This window comes from Ischnura elegans, chromosome 5, assembly GCF_921293095.1.
Source record: "Ischnura elegans chromosome 5, ioIscEleg1.1, whole genome shotgun sequence".
Lineage (NCBI taxonomy): Eukaryota > Metazoa > Arthropoda > Insecta > Odonata > Coenagrionidae > Ischnura > Ischnura elegans.
Window position 1 is genome coordinate 81,407,747 of NC_060250.1, and position 27,372 is coordinate 81,435,118.

General features: G+C 42.1%; 1 protein-coding gene across 1 annotated transcript in view; it reads left to right on the forward strand.

The window, feature by feature from the left end:
• The first annotated feature begins 1,688 nt into the window (after nt 1-1,688).
• Nucleotides 1,689-27,372, forward strand: part of LOC124159115 (death-associated protein kinase related-like) — a 245,647-nt gene continuing 219,963 nt past the window's right edge. The window contains exon 1 of the mRNA XM_046534672.1: nt 1,689-2,427. Within this exon, the coding sequence (XP_046390628.1) occupies nt 2,273-2,427 (155 nt within the window). The 5' untranslated portion in view covers nt 1,689-2,272. The remainder of the gene's footprint in view (nt 2,428-27,372) is intronic.

The following is a 27,372-nucleotide window of genomic DNA, read 5'->3' on the forward strand; positions in this document are numbered from 1 at the left end:
TTCTCATAGCAAGCAACGAGATGGACCCTTACATATTTCCCTCAGTAATTATCCTCGCCAGCCAGTATGACTCCGCTGACAACTTCCCTTCGAGAAGTGCCCTCTACTCTTTAATTCGCAAGTTCATTTGCAAGCACTCATGTCCCCCTGTTCCACTTCGCTGCCAGTCGCTTTACTGCAATTAATTTTGGAATTTCCATGAAAACTTGCCAGAGCCACGGCAAGATTGGTAACTATCCAGTTCCACGTTCGTCACTTCGCCCGTTAAAATTACCTGACGAACTTGCAAGTGCGTTCAAAGCATCAGAGGGGGCTTAATAGACCACAAGAACGATATAACCAGCTTGCCTAATTGAAATCAGACACTTAAAAACAAGTATCTCATAATAATAATCTCGAATATTTCGTGGTTAGTTTTTTCCTACTGGAACAAGTGCTATTCAGCACGGCCTTATTTCCTTAGTGATCTAATTAGTTGGCAACGCCTGATTTTGTGAGTTCGAACCGATTTATCGATCCCACAAAAAGTATAACTCCTGATGCTTCTTCAGCGAGTTTTCGACTCGACGCAATTTTTTTATACATTGAATCAAATTTATTCTTTTTTTGCCTTTGAAAAATGATTTGGATCACGAAGTATTGTTCACGGGAGGGAGGAAGGGCTGTTGGTTTACTCTAGAAATTTAAAAGTTTTGGATGATACACACGTTTCTTCTAAAAGGGAAATTACTTTAGTTATTGTAATTATAATTATATATCGCATGAACCTGGCAACGTTATAGTTATATTCTGACCAATATCGGACCAATGTTAAAAATATAATATTACATTCCTGTGGATCCTTAGTTTAATAAACGTAAATTAATCTTTAAAGTTAAACATTAATTATAAAGGATAAATAAATTAATTTTATTAGTAATTAAAAAATCTTAACTCTACGTCTAACAAATAAACATTATATAGCCCAATAGATTACTTTTATTTTCCATGTAAGCATAAAGAGAATGTTTGGCACTTCCCGCTTTCAATTAAAAGGATGATAACGTTACGGATTATCTATTGCTTCAGCCATGGGCAATGAAAGCATTTCACTTAAAATATATCTTGAATTACGCCCAGTAACATGATGACCACATTTTAAACCTCCAATTCCTCATAAAAATAATTTATGCGAGATGATATGTCCCTTCACACATTGAGAAAAATCACTAATCCAATTACTTTCGCCATCCTCAATCTCCCGGATCAACCTTGAGCAGACATCGATACATCTCCAACGCAAGACCTGCCGCTTCCCTCCCCCTCCCCCATGCAATTCCTTCTTGACAGCAAACGAGAGCAACCCTTTCCCCCTCAACCCCCCTTCCAACATCCCAGACGACTTCCCCTCACTCTCGAGAATAAAAAATACGCACCACCCCCTCCTTTTCTTTCCCGCAGGCTCATATGCATACACTCGTATCCCACCCTCCTCACACCACGATCCCGACTGATTCCAACGGGTCCCCCCTCCTCACCACCCTCTTTTTCTGACTTATTCGCCTCCCCTCCGCCCCCGCCTGTTATACACTGCCACCTTCCCCTCTTCCTCCGCTAATTCCCCTCCTCCTGACGGGGCGGCACACTTCCCCTCCGTCGCTTGGCACTCTCCTCCCTCCCCTCCCGTGCCGGGCGACTCGCTGAAGCCGTCCGTTGGCGGTTGGTCTGCAGTCGAGCACCGGCTCTCTAGTGGGTCGTAAGGCGGGCGTTCGAGGCGCTTCGGAGAGAGGATTCGAAATAGGAGTTTGAAGCAGAGAGAGAGAGTTAGTTTTGTGCGGCGTGTTTTGACGTGTATCGAAGGAAGAAGAGGAAAGAGAATAAAACAAACAGAAAAGAAACAGTATCGTTCTCCGCGAGATATCTCTCCCGATATTACGATATTTTTCTCGTTCGAATAATAATAATTTTATTTTTTTGTTTCCCGTTTCCTTCCTAAAACCGTGCACCGCCGTGAAGAGAGTTCTTTTTTGTGCGAGATTTGAATTCGTCGAGAAAAAAAATTTCCAAAGTGTTTCCGCCCGCATCCAAGCAGCAATCGGATATTTCCGTGGGGCGCTCTGGAGGGCCGGTGTCACATGTGGTGGTGCTCGTTGTTGGTGATCGGTTTGGCGCTCGGGTGTTCCTCGTGAACTATTATTAGTTGTTGAATTTGTTTATTGTCGGTGTGGTGGTGTTGGTGGTGGTGTGGGAACGCTCTTAGCGGGACCGCTGTGGTGCGCCAAGGTGTTTTCGGATGGTCAAAGGCGGCGAGATGGAAGAACCTGAGGTAGCTCTGTTGAGCGGGGATCAACCCGGATACCTGCGGCTCCCCCCAGAGAGGATGCAGGAGCTGTTCTGCAACCGACCCATACACGAGGTGTTCGAAGTGGAGGAGGAACCATTCGCAAGGTAAGGAGCAAAACCCACACTTCCATTCTTTCATCGACATCTGCAGTATGCTGTGGAAGTTCTCTCGGGATGTCAGACGGGTGAGGGAGGGTTCAAGAAGTAGACGTTTCGATAGATTCCTCTGCCTACTTCGTCAATCGACTATTGAAGCGTTATCCCAAACCTGTCTGTTATCCTAAGAGTACCTCATCGATGTCGTTCTCCAGGTTTATACATGATTCCACCTATGTATGTTCCGTATTAGCGCATCTCAAAGGGGTTGGGCAGGGGGTGAGTTATTTCTGCATTCCTAAGTCCACTTGTTATTGAATGAATTACTTGTTAGTTTGTTGTTATGGAACTAACACAAGAAAGTATGTGGCTGCGATAGGTTCTAAGGTTGCATTCAGAGAACGATCTTACATTTAAGTAGGGAGATTGATCGCAGAAGCTACTCGCATCTAGTAACTACAAGAAAACAGAAATATCACGCGTATAGTCCTCGAAGTAACTTAAGCATATGGGAATTCAAAAAGTAATGGGCTACCAGGCGGAAGTTCAGGTTTATAAGGTGACATCTGTTGTGCCCTCTATCATGTTGGGACATGAATCTTGAATCTGCTCCCAAATTTTGTAGCCCTCACAATGGTTTTGGGGGGGATGGTCCCCGAGCCCCTGCTGTTACTGATATAAAAACATATTTGTATCTTATTATTTCGTTCTCCGCGAAATAAAGAAATCGATTCCAGATATGTCTGAAATCAACTCAGTGGTGTAGGGAAAATGTCATTCTAGTAACATGTTTACTCCCTTTATTTTTAACGCAACTTTTAAACCAAGCATAAGAAAGCAAAAGAAAAACACTAGCGACGGTGAAATAGTGGAATACGCTGGAACATTGTTATTCATGGGTGCAGCATGATCTTTTCTGACCATTATGTGGCAAAAACAAAACTGCTACATTAAGTTGCGGAAACTATGGCAACCGGTGTTTTCGTTTGGTAAAGAGATAGCGCCGCGTAGTCAACATCGGTTAGAGAGAAACCCGCAAATATGAGAAGGCCTTCCTATACCACCGGAAGACCGTACATCGTTTTAAAAAAAGGCGACCAAGATAAAAATTTAGGTACCGCTAGTTGCGTGGCCTAACTAAGCGTTTACTACACGGGGTTTGGTTTTCGGCAAGGTTGAGGCAAGAAGAGACAAACGACTTTGTTGTAAGCCTCCCACGTAGGGGTTGCGATAATGGTCGAACGGATGGGGTCTTGTCAGTTCTCTCGCTCCCTTCCCAGCGCAGGAAAATGTGGCCGGGCCCTTATGGTTCGACGTTGTTACTACTCCTTAGCGCCCTGTTCCGCCGAAAAGGGAAAGATTCGGGGTACCCTAACATCTCCTGACCATCCCTTCACGCGTCTATGCCAGTCGGGGCCTCTTTTGACGCTTTGAAAAAAGAATAGGACGGATTCTCGGAAATTTCCCGTGAGAGTACACAATGGAAGTGAAAACCTTTTTGCTTCCCCGCACCAGGTTTTCGGGTAACCTCCGAGTTTCTCTCTCTCGCTCTCGGCACAAATTTTCCAGAAAGCATTTCATGGGACTTCAAAGAGAATATTCGAGCTTAGCTCAAAAAGTGAAGGAAATCTTTATTTTACTTTCAGGGTTTGTCAAGCCAACAAGCAAACAATGGAATGCCATTGTTTACCCTCAATTGAGGAGCCAACTTACTGAGCTGGTGGTGGAGAGTGTACTCAAAATTGTAATCCTAACTTTGTAACCAATCTTTCTAGATTAGGGATGAGGGAGAGAAACTTAGATATTACAACGACTTCTTGCTTCAAAACACGTGGTATATTTTAATAATTGATCTTAATTCCTGCATAATCGATTGAGAGAAAAATAGGAAAAATTAGGCGAAAACAAATTATGCAATACCGGTCAATATTAAATCACCTCTCTTCCTAACTTCTACTCCATGATCTGTAAATAATGCTATTTCGGGCAACAATAACGATACATTAGAAATTTGTTGTTTAGCTACACCATTAACAAAGCAAATTACCTCATAACACATTCGATTGGTCAACAATTCACTTTCATGCACAAACGAAATTAAATGAATTTTAGAGGTATTTATTTAACTTAAACCTTTGGTGATGTCCAACGTGACACATCATTGACTGCGAGGCGGGACAGTTTTTGGAGGCAGAACTCATCAACTTCTCGTTTCCCATAGGACACACGCATTTTGCCATCTGTCATCATCACTGCTCGACTCTTACTTCGTGTATCTGTCACGCTTAAGGGTCCCCGTCATGTTGACGAGGACTTGCCGAATCCCGTTGGCTCAAAAACTTTGCGGAACCTTAGGTCTAATGCCTTTTAACAACAACAAGGATTCCCTTTGGAGTCGAAAGGGTGGATGTTATCTTCCTTGACCATGGGTGCAGCGGTAGAAGTTCACTCTCACTCAACTGTTCTCATTTTTCAATTATGTGCAAAAAACGAGCTTTTGAATATTAAAATTTCTTTTGAAACGAGAACACTTCGCGAATCCGTGCTTAAAAACAATGGTTTCCACTGATGAGTGTTTCGTTTACTCGAGAGTCATCTGATAATTTATATTAATGAAAAGTAAACACCATATATATTTCAAATAATATTAAGCATATTTTGTTCTCATTATGATCTGAATTCCTTTTGTTCTTATCATTATGTCGATAAAATTACGCATTGAAGATATTTGCTACATTACGATTAATAATATCAGTCATTCAAATAATGTTGCGAAGCCTGTTAATGATATCTACAAGGAAAGGATAAAAAACACAGCGGGGAATAACAACATCAAGGGATAGTTCGTAATATTGGTCGAAATAAATGTTTGCCATAACGATGGAGAGGCTCTGACAAGATGATGAAATGGATTTAAATAAAATAAACGACCCTATCCCAAAGATGACGGTTAGGGACTTTGGAACGCACTTCATTAAAGAGAGATGTGGTTTAAACCTGCATTTTTAACGGGTGTATCTTTAATTACTGCCGCTATAAAGTTCACCCAAAGAGGTAAACACTAGGTGAGGTTCTCAAAGAAAAGGTTCTCAGTTTCTTTCAAGGCAAGCATCCTCCCAAAGAAAGCTTGATAAGAACGTCTAATGCTAAAAGAACGCTGTATGAGGAGATGAAGGAAGATTGCTGGCATTAGCGAATGGAGCTTCGCGGTCAGGCGCAATTAAAATTCTTCTCCTCAATTTTTTGGCGAGCCAATTTACCGAAATAGCCTCTCAGCACGCGAAGATTATACTTTGTTGGTGCCCACACCTTGCGAAGCCGACGAGACAAGACCTCTCCCGACCGGTAGTGTTTTCAAACCTTATATTACTTTTGATATTTTTACCAGTAATGTTGCCTTCTAAGTCGTTAATGGTGGCCACAAAAATTTCAAGCTTATAAACTACCTTAGGGCAATTCAATCTTATTTGAGCCATAAAACTTGCAAGGACGAGCGAATTTTTAGCCGTCGGAAACGGAAAAAGGAGTGTGCATTTTTGATCGGCGCCACGGAAGGGACAGCTATTTCCGACGACAAGCTAGCTAAACTCAGTCGAGTTGTATTTCAAAGCAATGAATTAGGTAGGCCGTAGTATCATCAATACCTAGCCGTCCAAGTTTTGCGTTAAAAAGGATCTAAATCAATACTAAACCATCTAGACCATAGATAACCTCATTCGCTCCTTCTAAATTTTACTAAGTACATCGTGAATTATATTTGGTGACTTCCATTAGCAATGGGGGATGATCAATGCTATTAGTTAATAATATATATTAGTAGTTATGGTAATTAAGGTAAAATAATTATTCCACCGCAAAACACAAGACGCACAGACACCACAGTAACCATTATTACACGATTTTCGTATGCATAATTCTGAGTGAGCTATTACCAAGAATCGCAAAGTGGGACTTGGTCGATGTCTATGCTTTTCCCAGACAGCATGATCCAAGCGTTTAATCGATGGAAGATCTATTTTTTTGAAGCATGGAAACGAAGGCCCACTCTAATTCATTTGCCTCTTCATAACAATAAAATGTATACCAGAGATTCCACTGTTTCCCAGACTGAATAATCGGAGAAGTAAACTCCTTTTCACCGTGGGTATTGAGGGTATCTGTTTAGGGACTCAGCCGAGAATAAGCATGTCTTTCTTGCATTACATCCTCTCCCAAGGTACTTATTGATTAACAGAATTAAGCGCCGCAAGGGACGTACTTGAAGAAAATCTTGCTGCTTCACGTTTGCTTATGATGTTATAACGCAGGCGACATCAATTACGATCAACTAGAAGGACAAAATAAAACCTTCATTGGTGACCGGATGAAGATCTCCCTTGAGATTCTCGTAGTCCAAGTATCAAGTTATGGGTAGGTTGTGGTATCACGGTAGAGCACGGGTATTTGTGGCCGCACATTGTTACTTGCGAAGAATTTATCACATAAAAGGCGCATCGGCGTTGTTTTCGGTATCCGAGGATAAATTCATAAAGAAAACATATTTAATGCTGTTTTTTTCGAGCCAGCTTATTGGAAAGCAAATGTCCATACCTGTTCGGTATCGTTTCTAGCAAGAGCAGCGATGCGTCTGGAAAAAAAAGAGGGTTGGTTGGCTGACTAAAAAATGAAGCGGACAATTCACGTTTTTTTCCTCAAAGACCTTGACGTTAGTTCTCATCAATATCCTGCCCCATTTCATTCCCATGGTGGGTTAAACCTCGCCAGGGTCAGGATGGTCGGATACTTTTAAAAGGAGGTCCTTAAAAAACATTTTTCCGAATCACTTTCTCTTAGGGGTCGCACAAATCACACCCTTAGGAAGGACTGGGAGGCAACCCTTAGCCCCTTCGCAGCCACCCTAGAACAGCGACCCCTCCCATCCAACAACACCCTTGCCCGTCCCTGTTTTTTTTGTTACCATTAGGAAAACTCAGAGAAACCACAGAGCGTACTCCTCGAAGTTGTTTCGGATGGAGAACCACCTGTTGCATTGCGATAGGGTTTACGTTCCATTCCTCTCATCGCACTGCGCTGTCTCGGTGGAATAGGTAGGGCAACCTTGCAGTCATAACACTTCTTCCCCTTCTTACGCGATCATTTCTCCGCCGACACGCCAGGCGTGAATGTAACTATCAGACTCAATACCCTCTTTTTTTTACAGATTGTGTGAATTAAAATTAGAAAAAACTCATCTATATTGTGGATCGTCGTATAGAAAAAAAGGCCATGAGCATAATCCTTGTAATTGTCCATGCTATGCGTTGAAGCGTTGTGGAAAGTAATTAAAGTGACATGATCACTGCGTTCGGTCGGTGCAGGTAAAAAAAAAGTACATACTTGCGCGGTCGTTGAACAAGATCCAAATGAAGAGCAACCATGATTTCTCACCAATATTTCGTGATTCACGATCTTAAACTGACGTCAGATTTGACGTTGGTTGATGAGTTTAATGCCGAGTTTTATCATGATAACTTTTCTAATTCAGTACTATATTTTAGTCGTATCTCGGGAAGCAATCAGTAGCTTTGACTGTCTAACGATGAACGCCTATGAAATGGACGTGTGTCTATTAGGTACTCGATGTTTCATCACAATATACGCCCGATCTCTTAAGCACAGATCAAGCTTATACACAATATCCCCTTTCCTTACTTTAAGTGCATTTGTCATTTTCTCACCAAATCACATCTAGAGCTCTATGTAATTATTTAATTATCTATTTTAGGTACTTAACGAAATTTTTAAATTACTAATAACAACACACCTCAATTTCTATGATACATGGGATTTGATTAGAGGATATCATAAATATTTTCCAAACTCAACTGTTTTCGACTGTTCGAAATCTTTTTCCCCCACCAGGGTCCAAGTTTCCTGACAATATGAGGTGGAATTTTGAACCTACCTCCATATAAGTCCTATCTAAACGTCCATACACTGCCGCCTTTCCGTATCTTTGCTATATTTTATCTAATCTCTGAAACTCTTGCCGCCCTCCTCTGACGTAGCACGTAATCAAATCGATACTCATTCGCCATTTCTCCGCCGGTAAATGAATTAAGCTTTACATTCCCTGCCCCACTATCACCTCACGTCAACCGTTTGTTTGGGTTTTTATATCATTTTATCTTATTCATCAGTTAATATGAACGTTTATTCTTGTGGTTTCATGGCATGTTATGTGCAATAAGGAATACTTTTACGGTATTGTAAAGAAGTAAATGATCGAAAGAGATCGATCGATATATTTTCCATGGAAATATAAGTTAATTACTTTCAATCGCAATCATTACTCCCCTTGGGAAGGTTTATTCACTTGATTAAACTTATGGGAAGGAAGAAAGCCCAATGCGGGCGTTTTTTACGGGTTCCACCTCCTGGAATCCCTTGACTTAAGAGGGGTTATTGCTGGTTACGATAACAAATCGGAATTAATATCGCAAGAAAAGTGAATACAAGCCCAAGCGATCTTTTTAACTAGGTATTCACTGGAAAATTCACGGGACGCGGGCTTGAAAATTACTTCTGGGGAAGTAGAATTTCAATGACTTTCACCGCTCCGCATTCTCTTTCCGAGAGGCGAATTAATTGTCTGTGGTAATACCAACATTTCGAAAGAAACCGGATATTTCTGAAACTGGGAATCTGGCTCAGCCGTGCCTAATGTAGTGTGCAGTCATTCTTGCTTTTTTCCCCACCCCCTTTCCTAGTCGATTATATTACGTCGGCTCATTAGAGAAAAAAGAACAGCTTCGCACTCCCTTCAATTACGGGGGCAACCAGCTGTGTGCCTTGATTTTTTTCTCACAGATCTCTGGCACGTAAGTACTCTCCTGGCAGGTGCACGCATGAGCAACCATCTCACCCCTTCATAACTTGCGCGGCCCCTTGTAATTGCACTGTTTTTCTCCCGAAGAGTGCGATCGGAAAGGAAGACTTGAAAGAAACTGAGGGTCGCATTCTGAGACGTAGTCCAGAGGTTATCGTGCCGGCAAAAAGCCGCTTAAGTTCTGAGAGAATATCTTCGCTAGACAATAGAAATGATGTGAATAGATTCCATTAATCGAACTACAATTAAGTATGATCAAAGTGTATGTGTAAGGGTTGTTTTACATCTACGTCTACTCAATACCCAGCGAGCTCTACCTCAAGGGTGTTCGGCAGGGAGTGATCAATCACCAGCATTCAGCACGCAATAGGATTCCACACACACAACACGAGGTCATAAAAATGTTACGTATAAGTACTAACAAATTATACTTTCTCATTCATGCAATGGAAAAACTTGCCCACGACTTATGGAGACAATCTGCCCATGAAGCCTAAACATGCTGCGGACTATTAATGAATTTTGCAATTTAAAAAATATAAGGCATCATTCATTAAGTCGGTCCTACCTGTTTATAGGAGACCGTAAGGCTTCCTGCGGAAACTAATTAAAGTTTACTGACAGTTTCATTAATTTTAGATGTAATGGGACTCGATAACTCATGGACGACGATAATCCATATCTTCAGTGTCCAATCCTATGGATGTGATTCTATATTAGGTAAGTATTTCGTCTAGTTAGGCTAACAGCTTTATGACGCCGTGAGGGGAGCGCTACCTTAAGAGACTACTACACTTTCTGCCATTTACACTCGAGAACAGTGAATCACGGCCTGAGTAAGAAAATGTTGACACGATTTGCTTCCACGAACTCGGCTATATAATTTATGAGGGCTGTCAAATAAAGGCGGGGTGAACGTCAAACAAATGACATCCGTTCCGCGCATCAAAAAGTTCGACTCATCGCCTCCTCGCGTTGACACTTGCCTTGCCTCCCGTTATTATTATTACCATTTTTTATTGGTTCGTTGGCACCCGGTTGATGTGATTCATTTTCGACACACCCTCTTCTAGCAGCCATTCTTTCCTTTAAGGAAGTTCCGCCCGAAAATTAAGACTTAGTTAACTTTTTCAGAATATGAGAAGATCGCACGTGAAATTACGTACCCGATAGTCTTCTTTTCCAGGAAAAAATCACATAAACTATTGTGAGAAATTTTAGGCTATCGTTAAGTAGTCGAAGTGCCATTTTTTTAGTGGCACGATTACTTTCCTTCGGTGTTCAATTTGCAGTCGCAAAAATGTTCTCGGGGGAATTCCTTTCTTGACGTTCACGAACTACATCAGTTTTTTTATGTTTCGTAAATTTATTGAAATCATTAAGTCAAATACAACACATCATTCAAATCCCAACACCCTATGTTTTGGTCTAATTTCATGGAAAAGGCAGCCGAGTCTTTGATATTGGAAAGTATACATAATACATTGAAGCTAGCCTTACAGGCATGCGTACCAATGAAACACGATTCATAATATCGAGTAGGTGGCAGTTTTTAGAGAGAAATAATTAAATGGTAACCGTTATTAGATACAGCATTTTAAGATGGTTTATGTGAAGTGCCACAATTTAAAGTACACGAATCATTAGTTACGGGCATGACACACTGCGTTTACTTCGATCTTGATTCCTACTAAATGGTCGCTGGTTGTGAGTGTGGACCTTTAATAAGTAAACGATGTTTACAATGTGAACAGATGCGGTCCTCACCCTTACCAACACTTTGACTAGTTAATTTACATCTCCGCCATTTTGATGTGCACGTGTGGCAGAGAAAGATGGCGGCCCAACACGGGAAGTAAAGAGGGGGGGCACTGCTGCATGTGCCTTTCAGCTGTCTTGAAAGTGGGCCGCCTCCTCTACAATAAAACCCCAGGCTCTCCTCTCTATCCATCCTCCTCTGCATCCGCCATGGCCCTCCCTATCAACCTCCCCCACTCCCAATCTAAAAGACTCATTCCCCTCCCCTCTTAACTCAGCCCTTAACTTCCCCCCGTTCCGTCGCCTCCCTTCTTATGTGCTCCGGTATCGCTTCTGCCTTGGCCAAGGTCGTTCCGAAAGACGGAAGACTCGTCCGGAGCGGCGCGTCGATCGCTCCTCAGGCCTTGTGAACCCGAATGCCCCGCAACAATGCCGTCAACCGGCAGCTGCGCGGTTCGCGTGCGCAGAAGGCAAGCGTGTGGATGAGGTCGCTCGAGCGAGAATGGATTCTCCTCCTCCGTGGCGAATGATCTTCCTCCGCGGAAGGCAAAATTTCCTCTCGAGAAGAAGACGGCTTTTGTATCTTCTTCTTCCTTCCTTTTGGACATGGATGTAGGTATATGGACGCGGGCGCAATGTCTTCGAGAAGAGTGTTGGAAGCGGTTGGAAATGGGGAAAAAACAGGGGTTTGTGACGTCGGAAACCTTGACGAATGTCCCACTTTCACGTGCTGCTGAAATTGGGATTTCACGAGGCCGTGACGTCAGGATACCATCTTCAAGGTGTGAAGTTCCTGGGTATGATGAAGGTGATGGTATTTCTAAACGATTATTAAAAAATACACGGAGGAGTAATTCCAAAAATAATCATCGAGCTTTTCACAACAAGTTCGTGTTTCGACCTTCCAATGATGACTACTGGACTCTATAGAAAAACCTTTGGAAATTAAACATCGAATGGACATGTGAATAACCATGGTGTTAATAATATGGAAATTACTAAGGAATGCGGCAAGTGCATTTTTAAGATTATAACATGCCTTGCCAAACTTCGCGTTGGCCAATATATGTGCTTAGCAACTTGGCAAAATAATATTATTTTCGAGTTCCTCATTTTGTAGCAATAACGCTTGATTTCTTAACCAATATTTTCAAGTTGGACTAAAGCATCAACAACTGGAGGACGTTTATTTTGATTTCGGAGGTTAAGGCTGAGGAAATCTCGGAGTTTTTCTGCCTCTCCAGCTTTAGAATAGGATTGCATTTAGGATAATAAAACTTCCCGGGAATTGTTTCATCGGAAATGACCTGAAACGTCACCCATCCTGCGGTTGTTATATTCGGATTGGGACGTCCTTGCCACTCTTCCCGGATGGCTTTGGGGTCTGTCTGCGGTCGGTAAAATCCTTGGTGCCATTTCGATGCTACCAAGAAAGAATGAGAAAAACGGTCCACGTTTGTGTAGAAATAGGCGGATTTCTAAAAAAAAAATCCGTGTAATATTCTGCTACTTAAACACAGCTAACTAATCAATTAATTAGTATTTGATAGTGAATAATGCACCTGACACAGATTAAACTGCAAGGAGGTTTGAAGAATAAATAAGATGTTGTATGAAGCAAGCTTTTTATAACAAACGCGCTCCAAATTAAAGGATTAATCTACAAGGAAATGTAGTCAGGTAGGAAAGGCAGCAGTAGCTGTAAACATCTCGAACTAATTTCATTCGGAAATAAAATGTAATTTTTTCTTCTTAAGGACCGTATGTTTTGAGTCATTTTCCCTTAGCATCAGTAGCTCAGAAGACGAACACTTGCGTCCACAACCTCATTCAACATTCGAAACTGCAGAGAACGGTATTATCATGAATCATCCGAGCTAATTCGGCCCCTGTCTAAACTTAAAAGGTCCAGCCATTCACCTACTTCGCGGCTTCTCATTGCGGCTGATGACATGCACGATTACTTCAGCTCTGAAACGCTTCCACCCCCCCCCCCCCCTACCAAGGACGTGTCGTGGACTTAGGGGACATTACCATGCGAACGACAAAGGTTATAAAAGAGTTTCCGCCGCTTTTGGAGGATGGATGCCCATAGTCGGCGAGCCACTTCCTCCGTACAACCCTTAGCCTCCTCTCCCCTACCTCCCCCGTCTTCGGCAAACCAGAAGGTTCCTCTGGCAGTTAGTGGCGTTTGATTTAATTAATTGCATGTCGCTGGCGGCGAGAGAGATAGAGAGAGGGAAGGAGGAAGTGGGTATAGTGGTGTCTCCAAGTGCTCTTGTCTTCGGTGCCTTTGACCTTTTCTCCCCATCCCCTCAATATACCTCCTCCTCCCCCACTCCTCGATCGCGAAGTCTTTCAGAAAGGGTAAACTCTTTAAACATCTCCTTTCTTTTCCCACCTCATCGACTAAATGCTATAGCTATATTCTTGCGAATCCAGGCCAGAAATGGGTGGCCAATTTCCTGGGATTGCCCTTGCCATTTGCATATGTACTGTGAAGCGAATATAGGGGGGGGGGGGGTTAGTTTCCACACCCGCACCGCGTTGTATGTTGGCGTTAGAGGCGGAGTGAGGTAGGTATATATGTACCTCATGATAGCTAGGCGAAGGAGAATACTAGGTAGTGGGATTACAAGGAACTGCCCTTCAGGCGCGGAATTCATGCAAATCGGCTCTAGAAGGTGTTCCAGCGTTCGTTTTGGAATGGAACAAATGGCAGAGACGCCCGGATAAAGGGCGAGTAGAAGAGATTTATTGGACAGTTAAGACGTAATGAAAAAGGGATTTAGACATGAGTACGTTTACGTTCGCAACGAGAGCAAGCCTTATTTATTCGCGCGCTGGTGGAAGAACCCGTTGACACATGAACCACAAAGCCGTAGTAGATTCCGTCGTATCCTCCATCGTAAAAGGGGATTAAGAATAAAACTAAGCCGCCGGAAAAGAAACTTCAACGGACTCATCAATTATAAATCGATCGATTGTAAACGGCCATGGGAGAAGCAACTATCCTTTCCACCGGAGCAGAGAACGGATGGAAATAAAGGATAAACGGGTGACGTAAAGGCTATCCAAGATTTAGAGCGAATTTAGAGTGCTGCAAGGTCGATTCCCTTAAATTGAGGAAAAAGGTCATGATGATAATAATAATCTTTTGCATTGTCAATAGCCAAAAACAATGGTGCTGGTTTATAATATCCAAAATAGCGAAAATTCCTAACCATAATACTATGCAAATGGGTGCTCTAAGTCTTCCTAGAATTTTCACATGGGATCAAGCAAAGATCCACCTTTTAACAGTTTTTGTCCAAACGGTATTATATTCTCGTACCAATATCATTTTCCCCATTCGCTATCAGGCTAATGAACAATGTGGAATTTTAAATTTATTCTCAGGATTGAGAACGAGGGAAATCTAGTTTTATTGATATTCAGTCAATAAAGCACGTATAGAAAAACATACTTTGTACTTTTCTTGCAAATGACTTCACCTGATTCCTCGGCGAAATATCTCTATAAGGACGGTAGCAGATGAAGTTGTCGAAGCTTTACCCAAGAAATAACTAACCTGGTGAAATCCCGTGAACCTTTCGATAAAATCATCTGCCGGTAACGAACCGAATCAACTGGGAGGACACGAGGAACGGAAGTCTGCCATCAAGCAGTCAGTCGTCACGCGCCGTTGTAGTCTGGGAATGCGAATGACGACTTTCGTAGAAATGAGGATTCTTCCGTTTGCGAGAGAAGAGGAGTGGAATTTTTGCGTACACAATACCTTACCAACCCTACCTCTTCTCTTCCCGCACCGCAAGCAGAAGGTCTTAAGGTAATGAGGTGCTCCATTAGCCGTTACGTGGAACTGTACCGGCTCACGGAGAGAGCATACCCGCTGGCCTAGTGCCTTAAGGGGATATAAGGATCCAAGTGGGGGGAAACAAAAGACAGGGGAAAATAGAATACATTAGCGGTGTTCTGACCGTACTTTTGTCATTCTGCTGCGACCGATTGTACTTAACTTAAGATTTTTTTCAAATCCGCAGAAGAGCCTTTTCCGCTGACAGCGACGAGCAACGGAGATCTCGCCTAGTTCATGCTGACTCCTACGTGTTAATGTCGTATTTATTTCTGTGATTGCTTTTTTAAGGATAAACACAGTTTGGAATCAGTGTAGTTACTAATCAGCTGAATCCTAAGTGTCTGTTCCGAGATGCTGTTACGTTTCGACGTTCTCTATTAATTGTTAATCTAAATTAATTGTTAATCTAAATTATTTTCTACTCCGAATTGATGTTGGAATTACACGAAAAACCTTGCTGTGTCGATTGTGGGGTAAAACGAGTTACGAAGAGGATACCTCGAGACATTAAAGTAGAATAATGAAATTGACAACCAGGAACTCCTAATCTCTAAGATATATCTGTAAATTGTCACATCAGTAAAATAGCCAAAAAAGGAAAATCAATTCCTCATTTCTTTGTTTCACATTTGTAAAAGCAAAAAGAATACGATTTTTCTTTGTTTTGCGTTATAATTCGCGTATGATTAAAAAGTAGTGCTTGGGACTATCACCCAAAACTACGTAGCCGAAGCAGTTTGTTCCTCGGTACGGCGTTATTTCGAAAAATATCGTTTTTGTTTAATCCAAGAAGTCATTGAAGAAAAGACGCCAGTTCATCTAAAAATAACTCGAGAAGAAAACCTGCTTCGAGATGTGAGTTTTCTGAGCCATTCAAGCTGGAATCAGTTTCATCGATAGGACTACCATTACGAGTTACATTAATAATTTGATTCGATCGTGACGTATGAATACGACCAATTGCGCAGAATTAACTTTGACTCGGGTATCTTCGCATCTGACTGATACAATGCGCAGTCCTCTGCTGAACAGCTGGGGATCTGTGTTTTGTTTTACTTAAAAAGTTTCCACTGGCTGACATTAACAAAAATCAAGCCGTCTATTTACTCAAGGAAGAAAGTCGCCGACACTGACGTCAACTGTACGTCGACTACGGTCACTCATTTCAACGTCCATCCTTTGTGAGTATGCGGCATAACATGCCCTCTAAATAGTGATGGATGAATATGAAAATCACATTCGTTTGATGAGTAAAATCAATTTTGCGAAACAGCATCTTCTTTCGTATCGCGTTTTAATTTCCCAATGGTTGCGAAACTGTAGAGATAAGAAGAGCAATTCATTACGTGAGATGACGTTTCCCAGCTCGAAATTGCTAGTGGAGATAGAAAACTACCATTACGGTATCGCTGTTTCATTAAGTAGTTGGTGTCATCACTTTTCTTCCATTACAAAGCTATAGTTGTATCTCCTTTATGGATCCTGAGTTTATTCAAAACTATTTAATTTTCAAGCATAAACAAGCCCAACATTTCATATCGTGATCTTAGAAACTGAAAGAAATGATAGTGCATGATCGTTCATAACAAATGGCAACTCTTTCCTAGCCGCGCAACCCATTATTTTATTTGCTCATTCAAATACTAAGCCTCATACTTCAAAGTTTATTCATAAAATATTTCTGTGTGTTTTCGTTCACGATATTTACTTCCCTTTAGGACTGCAACTCTTCATCCAGGATTATAAAAAAAGGGATGGCAGTTAAGCTCATACCAAGAGGTAACATATCCACCTCATCCTGCATTAGCAGAGTAAACACTGGGGACTTAAAATGTAATATTTATCAGGGAAGTAATAAGAGAAACATATTCATAATAACGGTATAAAATGCCGTCAAACAAAAAAAAATATAAATAAATTGATACTGAATTGTATTGTATCGCACCTGAATCGCTTTGATAGGAAAAGTATATGGATAATGTCTAGAAACTGCGCACGCGACACACCCTCCCCTTCTCCTTTCATCGGGATGCGGTGCCCATCATCCGACGATGGGTCCGATTCTGTCCAGGAAGTACTCGATTCCGGTCCCCCGCACTTTTTTTTATATGGCTATTGACTCGAGCTAATCACCATCGCGAAAGTAGTATGGAATATAAGAACCCTTAGCTACGTTTTATTTTGATAGCATGGATTCATTTGAACATATTATTAAAGAAGACGACGAAATATACATTCGACTAAACTTGCTTCCCAAGTCCTTTTTACATGATTTCCGGCACTACCCCGTCTGGGAGGGTGGCGGTGTCTCTTTCATTTGGGAATCATAAATTTGAATGCAGCTCGAGTCAATAGCCATATAAAAAAAGTGCGAGGGACCGGAATCGAGTACTTCCTGGACAGAATCGGACCCATCGTCGGATGATGGGCACCGCATCCCGATGAAAGGAGAAGGGGAGGGTGTGTCGCGTGCGCAGTTTCATGGGCAAACGCGCGAGTCCACACTTATTCGGCGAGTTATGGGCGGTGCCATATCCGATAACAGGCTCAACCTTGGTCGTGAGAGTCGCGCCGGTGCGTTCATGGTAAAACCTTCCTTTATAAGACTGTGTTGTGCGAGCTTGAAGAGAGAAAAAAAGGCCAAGGCGTGTTCGTTGACGCCGTGCGACTGGCTCGAGGATTTATCGCGAAACTTGAAAGTTGCTTCTCGCATGGGAGGCTTATTTCTTAGAAGAATGGGTTTCTTCTCGCCTGTTTTGTCTCTCAGAAAAATAGATACGTACAATGCATTTAACCAGTATCCTGTGTATTCGCTAAACACATCTTTTAACACTGAAAAGTTTATGCTATGCGTAATGTTAATTCAAGAACATGCAAAATGAGTATAACAATAATAATAAGTATTAGGGCGACGACGAGATTGTAAATTATGATTAAAAGGAAGGTGAATTGGTTTTTTCAACCGAACGAAGTGCGATTAGCAATTCTCCACCATTACAACGTTGACTGATAACATTTCTATTTTTATTTTATTTCATACTAATCATTTTTTAATCAAACATTCACTCGTTAATTTATCATTAAAGGTTGGTTTGGATATAATATTTGGAGACCTCACCACCACGTTAAATTCAATCATTCATGGTGCAGTTCGCAGTCCCATCTTGCTCTGCGAGTAGTTTTGTTAGTTTCATAGGGGGTTCTCTCTGGATTTAAATGCATTAGCCACTTGAACGAATTATTCAATAGTCAACCACGGTTACAGACCGTATAATTAGATTGCAGTTTTCATAATAGAGGGACTGTCAAAAAATATCCTCCAGATTCATTTTCATGCTTTGCCTCTGTTATTCTTACACTGCAGTGGTAATATGACTGACCGAGACCGACTATTTTCCGCGATTTGTCGCGAATGTTTCCAAGTTTCCTCCCCGGCGTGTCAACGGGGTCGCCTGGACAGAAGAAAAACTGCGGAATTCTCGCCTTCGTAGGTGCCTTCCTCTCCCGGAAATGGGCTAACTATGACGCCGCGGGAGGGACTGAGATGGATGCATAGAGAAAGAGCGCATTGTCTGCGGAAGGGTAGGTGGGGAACGCGGTGGCACGGGCGGGCGGTGGGCGCGGAGGAAGCTGAAAGAAAGGTGTGTTTTGCCCTCAGTCTCCCTCGAAGCCGAGCTCGGAGCTCTCCTCCCCTCGAGAGTACGGTGCCGTGGCAAAAAGGGCAGGTGGTGCGGCTGTTTATCTAATTTCTGTCAGCCAGCTGCCGCCTCCGGTTGTGCAGAGAGAGAGAGAGAAGGGGAGAGGGAGATGAAGAGGAAAGGGGGGGACCTCGTTATGAGGATGATCTTTTCTTTCTGGCTCACGCACGAAGTCACTCCATGCCACTCACCCACGCCCCCTCTCTCAACAGAAAGTTCACATGAACCTTCTTTTGTGGCATGTGCGTATGCACTCCTGTGTAATTCCCCTCATGCAGCTTTCGTCTGATGTCGAGGCCAAATCCCTAGTCTTATTCAATTGCCACGGAGTTCACTTACCTATTGATGGAACCCGAACGTTGGTGTGGTTTGGTGAAGCTAGAGCTCATCCTCGACTAAGCCACGGATGTGTGAATGTTCCTTTCCCTAGCCCACGTCGTTCAGTGCATATTTTTGGTGCAGATTCTATGAGTCAACTTTTGGTTGTCTTTGAAAAGGCACCGTTGAAGTGAGATTGTCGAATGTTTCCACTATCCACGGTTATTGATTCAAGTTTCTGGTGGTTGAAGACCGTGACCGTGAGCAAGTATGAAAAAGAGTCGTGTACAACTGAGGATTACTCCACTCCGTAGTGGACTATTGAATAATTCATTCCAGTGGGGGCTAATTCATTTCTCATAAAAATTGATCCGTCATTGAATATTGTTTTGCTTTCAACAATCGCCAATATAGTACTCTGACCATTACCACCTTGAAATGAACTGCCGATCACATAAAAATTCATCACTGAATCCTCTACGATAGCATCGTTTTGAGTGTCGACGATACTGCGCTTTAGTCGAATTATTGAACGGACGAACCTACACATTCAGAAAGAAGAAGAGTCAGCCCAACCACCCTTGGGGGGTTTGGCCCAATGGGATTTGTATAGCCAACGTGATGGCAGGGGGTGGTTAAAGTTTTGAAAAGGCACGCGACCAGCTGCAAGCGGTGGAGGATGAGTCTTTGAAAAAATTCAGGAAGGCCACATAACTGTATTCCTTTTGTCCAGAATCGGAAAAAAGCTGAAGAATCCATCGCTCCAATTTCGTTGTCCAAATATAATGAGAACTCTCAGCGATGACAGATAAATTGGCGACTAGGGCGGTTAATTTTTTCCAAACTTCCGATAGTCTCCTATGGTTTATTCTAAATAATGACAGTTTTGGGATAATTGAGACGTTCAAATAGTCTCATTGCGATAACTTTCATAGATTTTATCCCGTGCCATTTTTCACTCGAAATGAGGGTTTGCTACATATATAACGATAGTAAAATCTTTCTGAGTCATAGTATGAATAATTAAAGTTGGTTCAAGAAAAAAGAGGATTACCATTTGCACACCCGTGAAAATGTTGCGCAAGCTAGCTAATTATACTTCCACATTCGAGCAAAGGCAATACTTGCCAAATACTAATGTAGGTAATCTGCCGATGCTGTTAGAACACGCAAAACATGCTTTTACAAATATGTACTAGGAAAATTCAGAAACATGCATTTAGGAATACAAAGTTAGCAAGCTAAACTACTATTCAACTACCCTATTTGTAAGTCCTAACGCTGCTGCTATAGTCTCTAATCATTCACGGAAAAAACGACGTTCTGAACCTATCCGTTCTACAGTCTCTTATTTTATTTATATGAAATACCTAGCACGAACCAAGCAAAGCTTACGTATGTATAGTCTGTATCGTAAGAGCGGAAAGGGTACAATGGTATACGTTTTCTTTTTCTCGCAACTTTTTTGTACGCTCCTAAACTTACTCCACAGTCCCGTTTGTACTTAATAGCTTCTTATTTGTGTATAGAATTTAATGAAGAAGGCAAGGACGTTTTGGTTCAGTAGCATCCTTGAGAGTCTCTCATATCACAGATATGAATCTAGTCTTATCGTGTAGAAGTACGTTGTTGACTTCATCCGTGAGACAGATTAGATATTATATGACTGGGTGCTAAAAAAATTGTCTCCGTTGCAAACACAAGAAACATTGACCTGTTTCGATTAGTACTATCAGCCATATTTTCGAGTGTATTTCATGCGCTATAAATAATCACAACCTCATTCAACTGCTTAGGGTGACGGCTGGGAGCCTAGGTGAGTTTCCTTTTCTTTACTCTTCAGTGTCGACCAAAACGTTAACTATTTAAAGGAACATTGGATAAGTAGTCAGCAGGCGATGCCGAAGAATAAGCCGTTTTGAAGGCAAATGTAAATTATTGTTGTTTTGTGCACTTACAATTAGAGTGTGAGTGATCGTGAAGGATTATAAACTCATTCTAATTTCCTAAATAAACATGTAGGATGCATGCATGGATCATATCCATTCTACAGAAAACTGTAATTGCTTACACGATTCATTTTGCATTCAATATTTGCACATAGCATTAATTGATTTTAAAAAGACGTGTTTCACAATATTCAGGGAGGTTCAGGAGGAATCTGCAGTACTTCAGTGGGTGGTAGGGTTGACAGTTTTAAGCATTTTTTGTCCATAAATATGGGGTTGCAACTCCTCAGTTACTGAGCTATGAGAACGTAAACATTTTTTTTGGCTGCAATGGTCAAGAAATGTTTAAAATTGTCTTCCCCACTTGACGATTTTTTAATTAGGTAGTATTTTTTATATTGTTGGATGGACTAGGCTTAGCTTCAGATTTCTCGTATGGTATGTTATAGGAGGGAATCCCTTGAACCTAGTGCCCGCAAAGCAGGATGAAGGGGATTGCTGGTGCGTCCGTCTTAACATCCGGAGACTCTCTTGGGTGGCTCAGAATTGACGGGTGCCTTGGAGTGGCGGATGCGGAGCGCGCAAGACGGATTTCCCGATCGCCAAAGAAAGCCACCGTTCGCCGCACTCCGCTTCCATTTGGCGTCACCGACGTCGACGCCCTTGTGTAGCGATTTCTCCTGTTTTTCATTCCCTTTAACTTCCCCAAAATTTAAAACGCTATTAAAAGTTTCGTCTTCGGAATTATTGGACGCCATATCAAAATATCACGGAAAAAACATAATATTCAATTGCTTTGTTATCGGCGAAAAAGAGTTAACACCTGTACAATAAAAAATGTCCCGACCCATGGTGTGACTATTATTAAAATGCTTTACAAAGTTTTGCCTTCGGTAATCACAGGCGTCAGAGATAATAATACCAGCGTTTACTTTCTAAACTTTTTGGTACCTTAACGCATACCCACACATTTAATCCACACGTAATTGTCAAATGTAAGCCCCCATGACTAACCCCTTCCTAAAACTTCCGATTTTTTAAAAACTGAATAAAAGTTATAATGAGGAATTATATTTTGATAAATATAAAAAAGGATGACTTTTTAAAACTGCAGGCACAGCACCGAAGTATAATGCCCACTTTTCTGTGATAGGTGACGGAACGTTATCTGAATGGATAATACAAAGGGGATCGGGTTGATGTGGTGGTCAAACCAGAGACCAGTTTAGTAATTGGGGCATCTAGGATCAGGAAACAATATTGACAGATTCACCTCTTCTTTAACGGAGTTTCATAGCGCTGTTTTTATGATTACAGCCATGGAGTACACCAAATTATCGAAAAATCTTTCTTTTCTCGCTAGCACAAATGCCATTTTTGTTTCAAGAAAAGTTATGGTTGATGGAACATACGGTTCTGAAAATCGAATTAATAGTCTACATGACCTCCGATTATTTTTTTAAATCTATGTATTGGGCTTAAACCAGCAAGGCGGTATCTCTGGAAGATGCTCTCTTAAAACGGCGAACCAATGCAAAATCGGATGCATTGAAACGCAAATTTACTTTCATTGGCGCGCGGCTACGTCACCCCGATTTCTCCCTTTTAAAAGCCTTTTTAACGCGCAGAATATATCCATCCACACCTTTCTCCCTATCCATCTCTCCCCGTCGCGTCTTTTCACCCGTGGATACATACACCTCGGATGGAAATATCCCTAAGGGGAGGATGGGAAAATGCTTCTCCCTTTTTCCCTAACAAACTTGGTGTTATCTCCTTCCCTACTACGGGGTCGTGCTGCAGCGCAAGTGGTGTGTAGTGGGACTTTCGTGACTCCACGCATTCCACAGCCACTCTTCACTTTTGTTTATTTTTTTCCGTCTCGGAAAGGGGGAAAGAGATGGCGGGTGTTTCCGAGCGGGAAAAATCCGTGCATTTATCACGCATATTTGCGGGGCCGCCACTTCAACCCGCGAAAGGGGAAAGTGTATGTGCATGCACTTGCTTATGAATAAATAGGCTCGCGTCTTCCTCTCGCACTCTCTTGCTATCTATCTCGAGGGCTTGTACAGGGAAAGGTGAAGAAGAGCTTCTTGCTTGGGGGGAGAGAGAGGTGCTAGTACACCTACGAAACGCATGGGATAATATTATGAAAAATAAACGATTCTTATGGAAAAAACGAATCTTCGGGATAGGAGTCGTAACAAGAAATATTTGGTGCTTTCCCGGCGAATAGACTGTGTGAAGAGTTCTCGGGATCGCCACCGGGTCAGAATTGCATTACTGTCGACGTTTCGATGTCCGACTCGGCCATGTCTGTGCTCCACAGATCCACATAACGGTCTAATTCACGTTATATTTTTAAATTATCGACTCTCAACACCTGCTGCACCTGATTTAATTTTTTTCAAAATGTCCACTAAGTATGCAAAAAAGTAACTTATCAAACACTTTCCTTCTCAGCATTGATTGAAGGAGAAACCAGTGTTTCCAATGGACTCGAAGTGTTACTGCCTCTGTTCTTGAATAGTAGAACGAGTTGCAAGATAGTGTATGGAGCGTGGAGCAACAATGAAACTCCCAAGTCCCGGGTAGCGATAGCGTGAACGCGAAGGAAAGTACCAAGATGACGACACTGATTAGGAGTTTTATCGGAAGAAACGTGCCTGCATAGTAACGGGAGTACATTGGAGGGTATCAGATGGAATGTAGAGAAAGGACTGCCAAAATGATGGAGCGAATGAAATCGAATAGTTTTGCAGTGTCATTCGTATCTCGATACAAACAGCTATAGGAGGATGAGGAACGCTATCTGGTTTTCATATACTAAAATAGGAAAGCATCAGAAGAGTTAGCTTAAAACTCGAGAGAGAAAGCATTTCTATGTACCTACTACGCCCGTGTTTCTTCGCGGGAACGGGATGATCTAGCAGTGTCATTAAGAATCGCCAACGTGCTGAACAGGAGTTAGTGAGATAAATTGAGCAGCTACGGTAACATTCCCGTAAGTCTACTTCGTGAAAACCAATCACAATTTCCGAAGGGCATACCGTGTACCTTTCTTCCCACTGTACGGACCAAACTTACGCGCTGAGGCCATGTTTTGACACGCGTCACTGCGCACAGTGTAAACGCGAGCAGTTCAACGGAGCAAGGATGCAAGTCAAGTGTGACGGTTATCACTGCATTCTGTTTTTTTTCGATGGCGAAGAGGGATTTCCTCTTATTGTATTGCTGATTTATTTTCCTATCTTGCTCCACCAAAATGGACGCAAGAATAAAGCTTTTTGCACCACTTTTCTTAGGCTGAGGTTGTGAATGAAAACATTGTATTGAAAGTAATCACAATGCTCATGATACCGCAAAGTTAGCCGTGAATATGATTAAGAGTAGAAGATCGTTAAAACGTGGTGAAACTAACTTCACGTCAGTGAAAGTAATTCGGCTGTTATATTTCACAAGTTTGTAGTCTCATAGGATAGCTTTTGGAAATGTAGAATTATTTAACAAAAATTAACTTCCACACATTACATGTTTTTTTTTATAGTGACCAAACTAGGTTTCGGCGTTTAAATAGCACTTGTGAATAGAAATTAACTTGACGGAACCCATGTCTGTTAAGAAAAACAGTCTGTGGACGTTTGCAATACATCTTGTTGCAATGAAGTTTATCTTAGAGCTTCTTGGTGAAGGGAGTATGTACGGAAATGATCGTACTGAACCAGAAACGGACGGGGGGAGCGTATAGCCTTAGCAAATAATTTACAACCTAAATTATTATTTAACCATGAAATGTATACCACGGAAGAGGGCCTATCTATTTCACGTCCAAGCCGTAATGGACCGAATTAGACACATGTGCAGCCGTCCGGGATCGTTCAAAGAGGCCTGCATGCGAAAAAAAACGCGTTCTCCGGCAGCGAACCACGTCATCAAAAAGAGCGGGGTGGTTGGGTGGAAAGGGGTTGGGGGGGGGGGGGTGAGACTATATTGTCAACGTGCAGGCCCTGGCCATTTCTCGTACTCGCCATTCCCGGCGAGACTCGGGTCACGAAATTTCCTCCCCTTTCGCAAAACTCGACCGATAACTCAAATAAGTGCGTGCATTTCTGCTGGATGGTAGGCATAAATTACAGGGAGTCGTGTGCACCGGGCAACACACAATCCTAACCTAACCTCGTTTTCGCCCAACTCCTTCCCCCCTTTACGAGCTGACGTCATGGGCAATGGAAGTAGAGAATGCGTTCCTTCGTAAGGGGTAGAGCGGAGTGCCGTAGATAATAATGCAAAGGAGGAAGTTAAATAATAGTCGAACTAAAGCGACCCGAGTTCATAACTAACTGGTTATTTGCCATGGGGGACACGTAGACGTAATTGTCTAAGAAAACAGGTTGTCTCTCGATAGAATGGCCATGTTACCGCAACACAAACAATAAATACTCGAGTTTATGTACGTAGTAGCGTGTAGACCTATTTCGTCACGGCGGTATCGATTGAGTCATCAAGAATATTTACTGATACGTGAATGGATTTCACTAGAGTACATTCAACGGCCGTTTAACTTCACAAGATTTCGTCTGCCTTGTGCAGTGCCCGTAGAAATTTATACTCTTACCCTAAGCATCTTCGACGACAAGTCAAAAAGTCTGGCTCGCGTAATTTTGTTTTTAGCGTGATTTTTTTTTTCAATTTAGATCAAAGAAAACGATTTTTCCACTTAGAATTGGAGTTTAATTTTCAGTACGAAATTTCAGCCTTTGATATTACAAACCACTGATGTGAACAGGCCTAGTAAAGGAGGGAAATGTGCAAGGACAATAAGAAAGAGGAATAGAAGATGAAAGCGAGCCAGGTTAGAACTGACGCGTTCGCGTTAATGATTCTAATAATTAATACCTCCTTATCGTATGCAAAGCGGATGATACGAGAAAAAAATGTGAGCGCCACTCTTAAGCCTGCAGTGAAAACGACTCTCTCGAAAGAGATGAGTTCATGATTATACCTATCTGTCTATGCGTACACATTTCCATACTCCGAGAGAGTATGTCAATTTATTACTTCTCCTAAGGCGGACGTCCCCCGCAGGGGTGGAAAACGATTGGCATCGTCTTGCCGTTATGAAGGAGCCTTTTCCGTCCTGCAGATTGAAATGCAGCGTCCGAGATTTCGTCGTCGTAAGTCTTTCCTCTCTCTCTATCACAGAGCTCAAACGTGCGTCACCCTTCCCTCTTTTGTGCTAGCGGGATTTTTCAGTACGTGCTCTTCCGTCCGGCGCGGCGCGTAACCACGGAGGCGTTTGTTGGCGCCGCCGCCAGGAGCTTTCGCCCGTGCCGGACGTGTCTACCGGACGCGGGTGGCGGGAAGGCCCCCTTTAGTTTGAGCGGCAGTGGTGGGGTTAGTGGAAAAGGAGTGGAGACGTCCCATTAAACGACGGCTAAGGCCGTTTATGAGGGTATGGAGACATGTTGTGCAAGTAATTTTATTATTACCGAATGCGAGTTAACGTCGTATTTTAGATAGGAAAGGTAAATTGTCTTGACTTTATTGAGATACATCTCTCTTTCTGTATTGTTTGATTTAATCAATTATTTAATAGAAAAATATACGCATAGCAATATAAAAATATATGCCTAGATATCCATAAAAATAGTTATGCCTGTCTGCAATAAAGTAATACAAAATTATTAGCTAAAAAAGTGAAGAAATTTTCATCCTAGGCGAAGATTTAATCACTGAGCCGAAGCTCGATCACGGTTGTAGTTTTCGTATCGTCGAGTAACAAGTCGACTCTACAGTATCCTGAATACAGCCCCAGAAGCCTACTCCTTAAGTTACTGTTAAAATCGATTGACTCTTGTTCACTCTACATATCGCTTGGCAACTCCATAAGCAAGATATTTAAAAATAAAATCTTAAAAAGGATATCTACACTACTACGCTCCACTCCATCTTTCCCGTGCATAGAGAGAAGAGAATTTTTATCCACCTAGACCATCCATTCTTACTTTCAGCCTCGTGTAGCTTAAAATTCGGATTTGCTTCAGTTACGTGGGTGTGCAGCCTTACGTAGACAGAGAATGGGGAGGTTAAAAGTTTCCTTAGGCAGCAGAAAGAGAAGAATAAAAAGACATTCACTTAGGAGTAACAGGCTTCAGAAAGCCCATGAAGTCGTTTCCTCTTCATCTCCCTTCCTTATCTTTCTTTTATTTTCCCTTATCTTCTGTCAACACACACTTCGCCAAATGACTTCCCGCAGACGGCTGGCTGCCTCTCTCTCGAGTTTTAGCGCACGTCCTGTGGGCCGATAACGGATCGCCTGGCCTGGAAATTTGACTAGGCTATCGTCCTCTTTCATTTCATTAGCTCACTTGACATCAAACTCTTCCCCAAAAAAAGTTTCAAAGTAAGCAAGGGACACAAGTCCCAGTCATGGGTCGAAATGAGGTTATTTATTTGCAGAAACTCTGTCCCTCGAATAAACCCGAGGATTGATCCTGATAATAC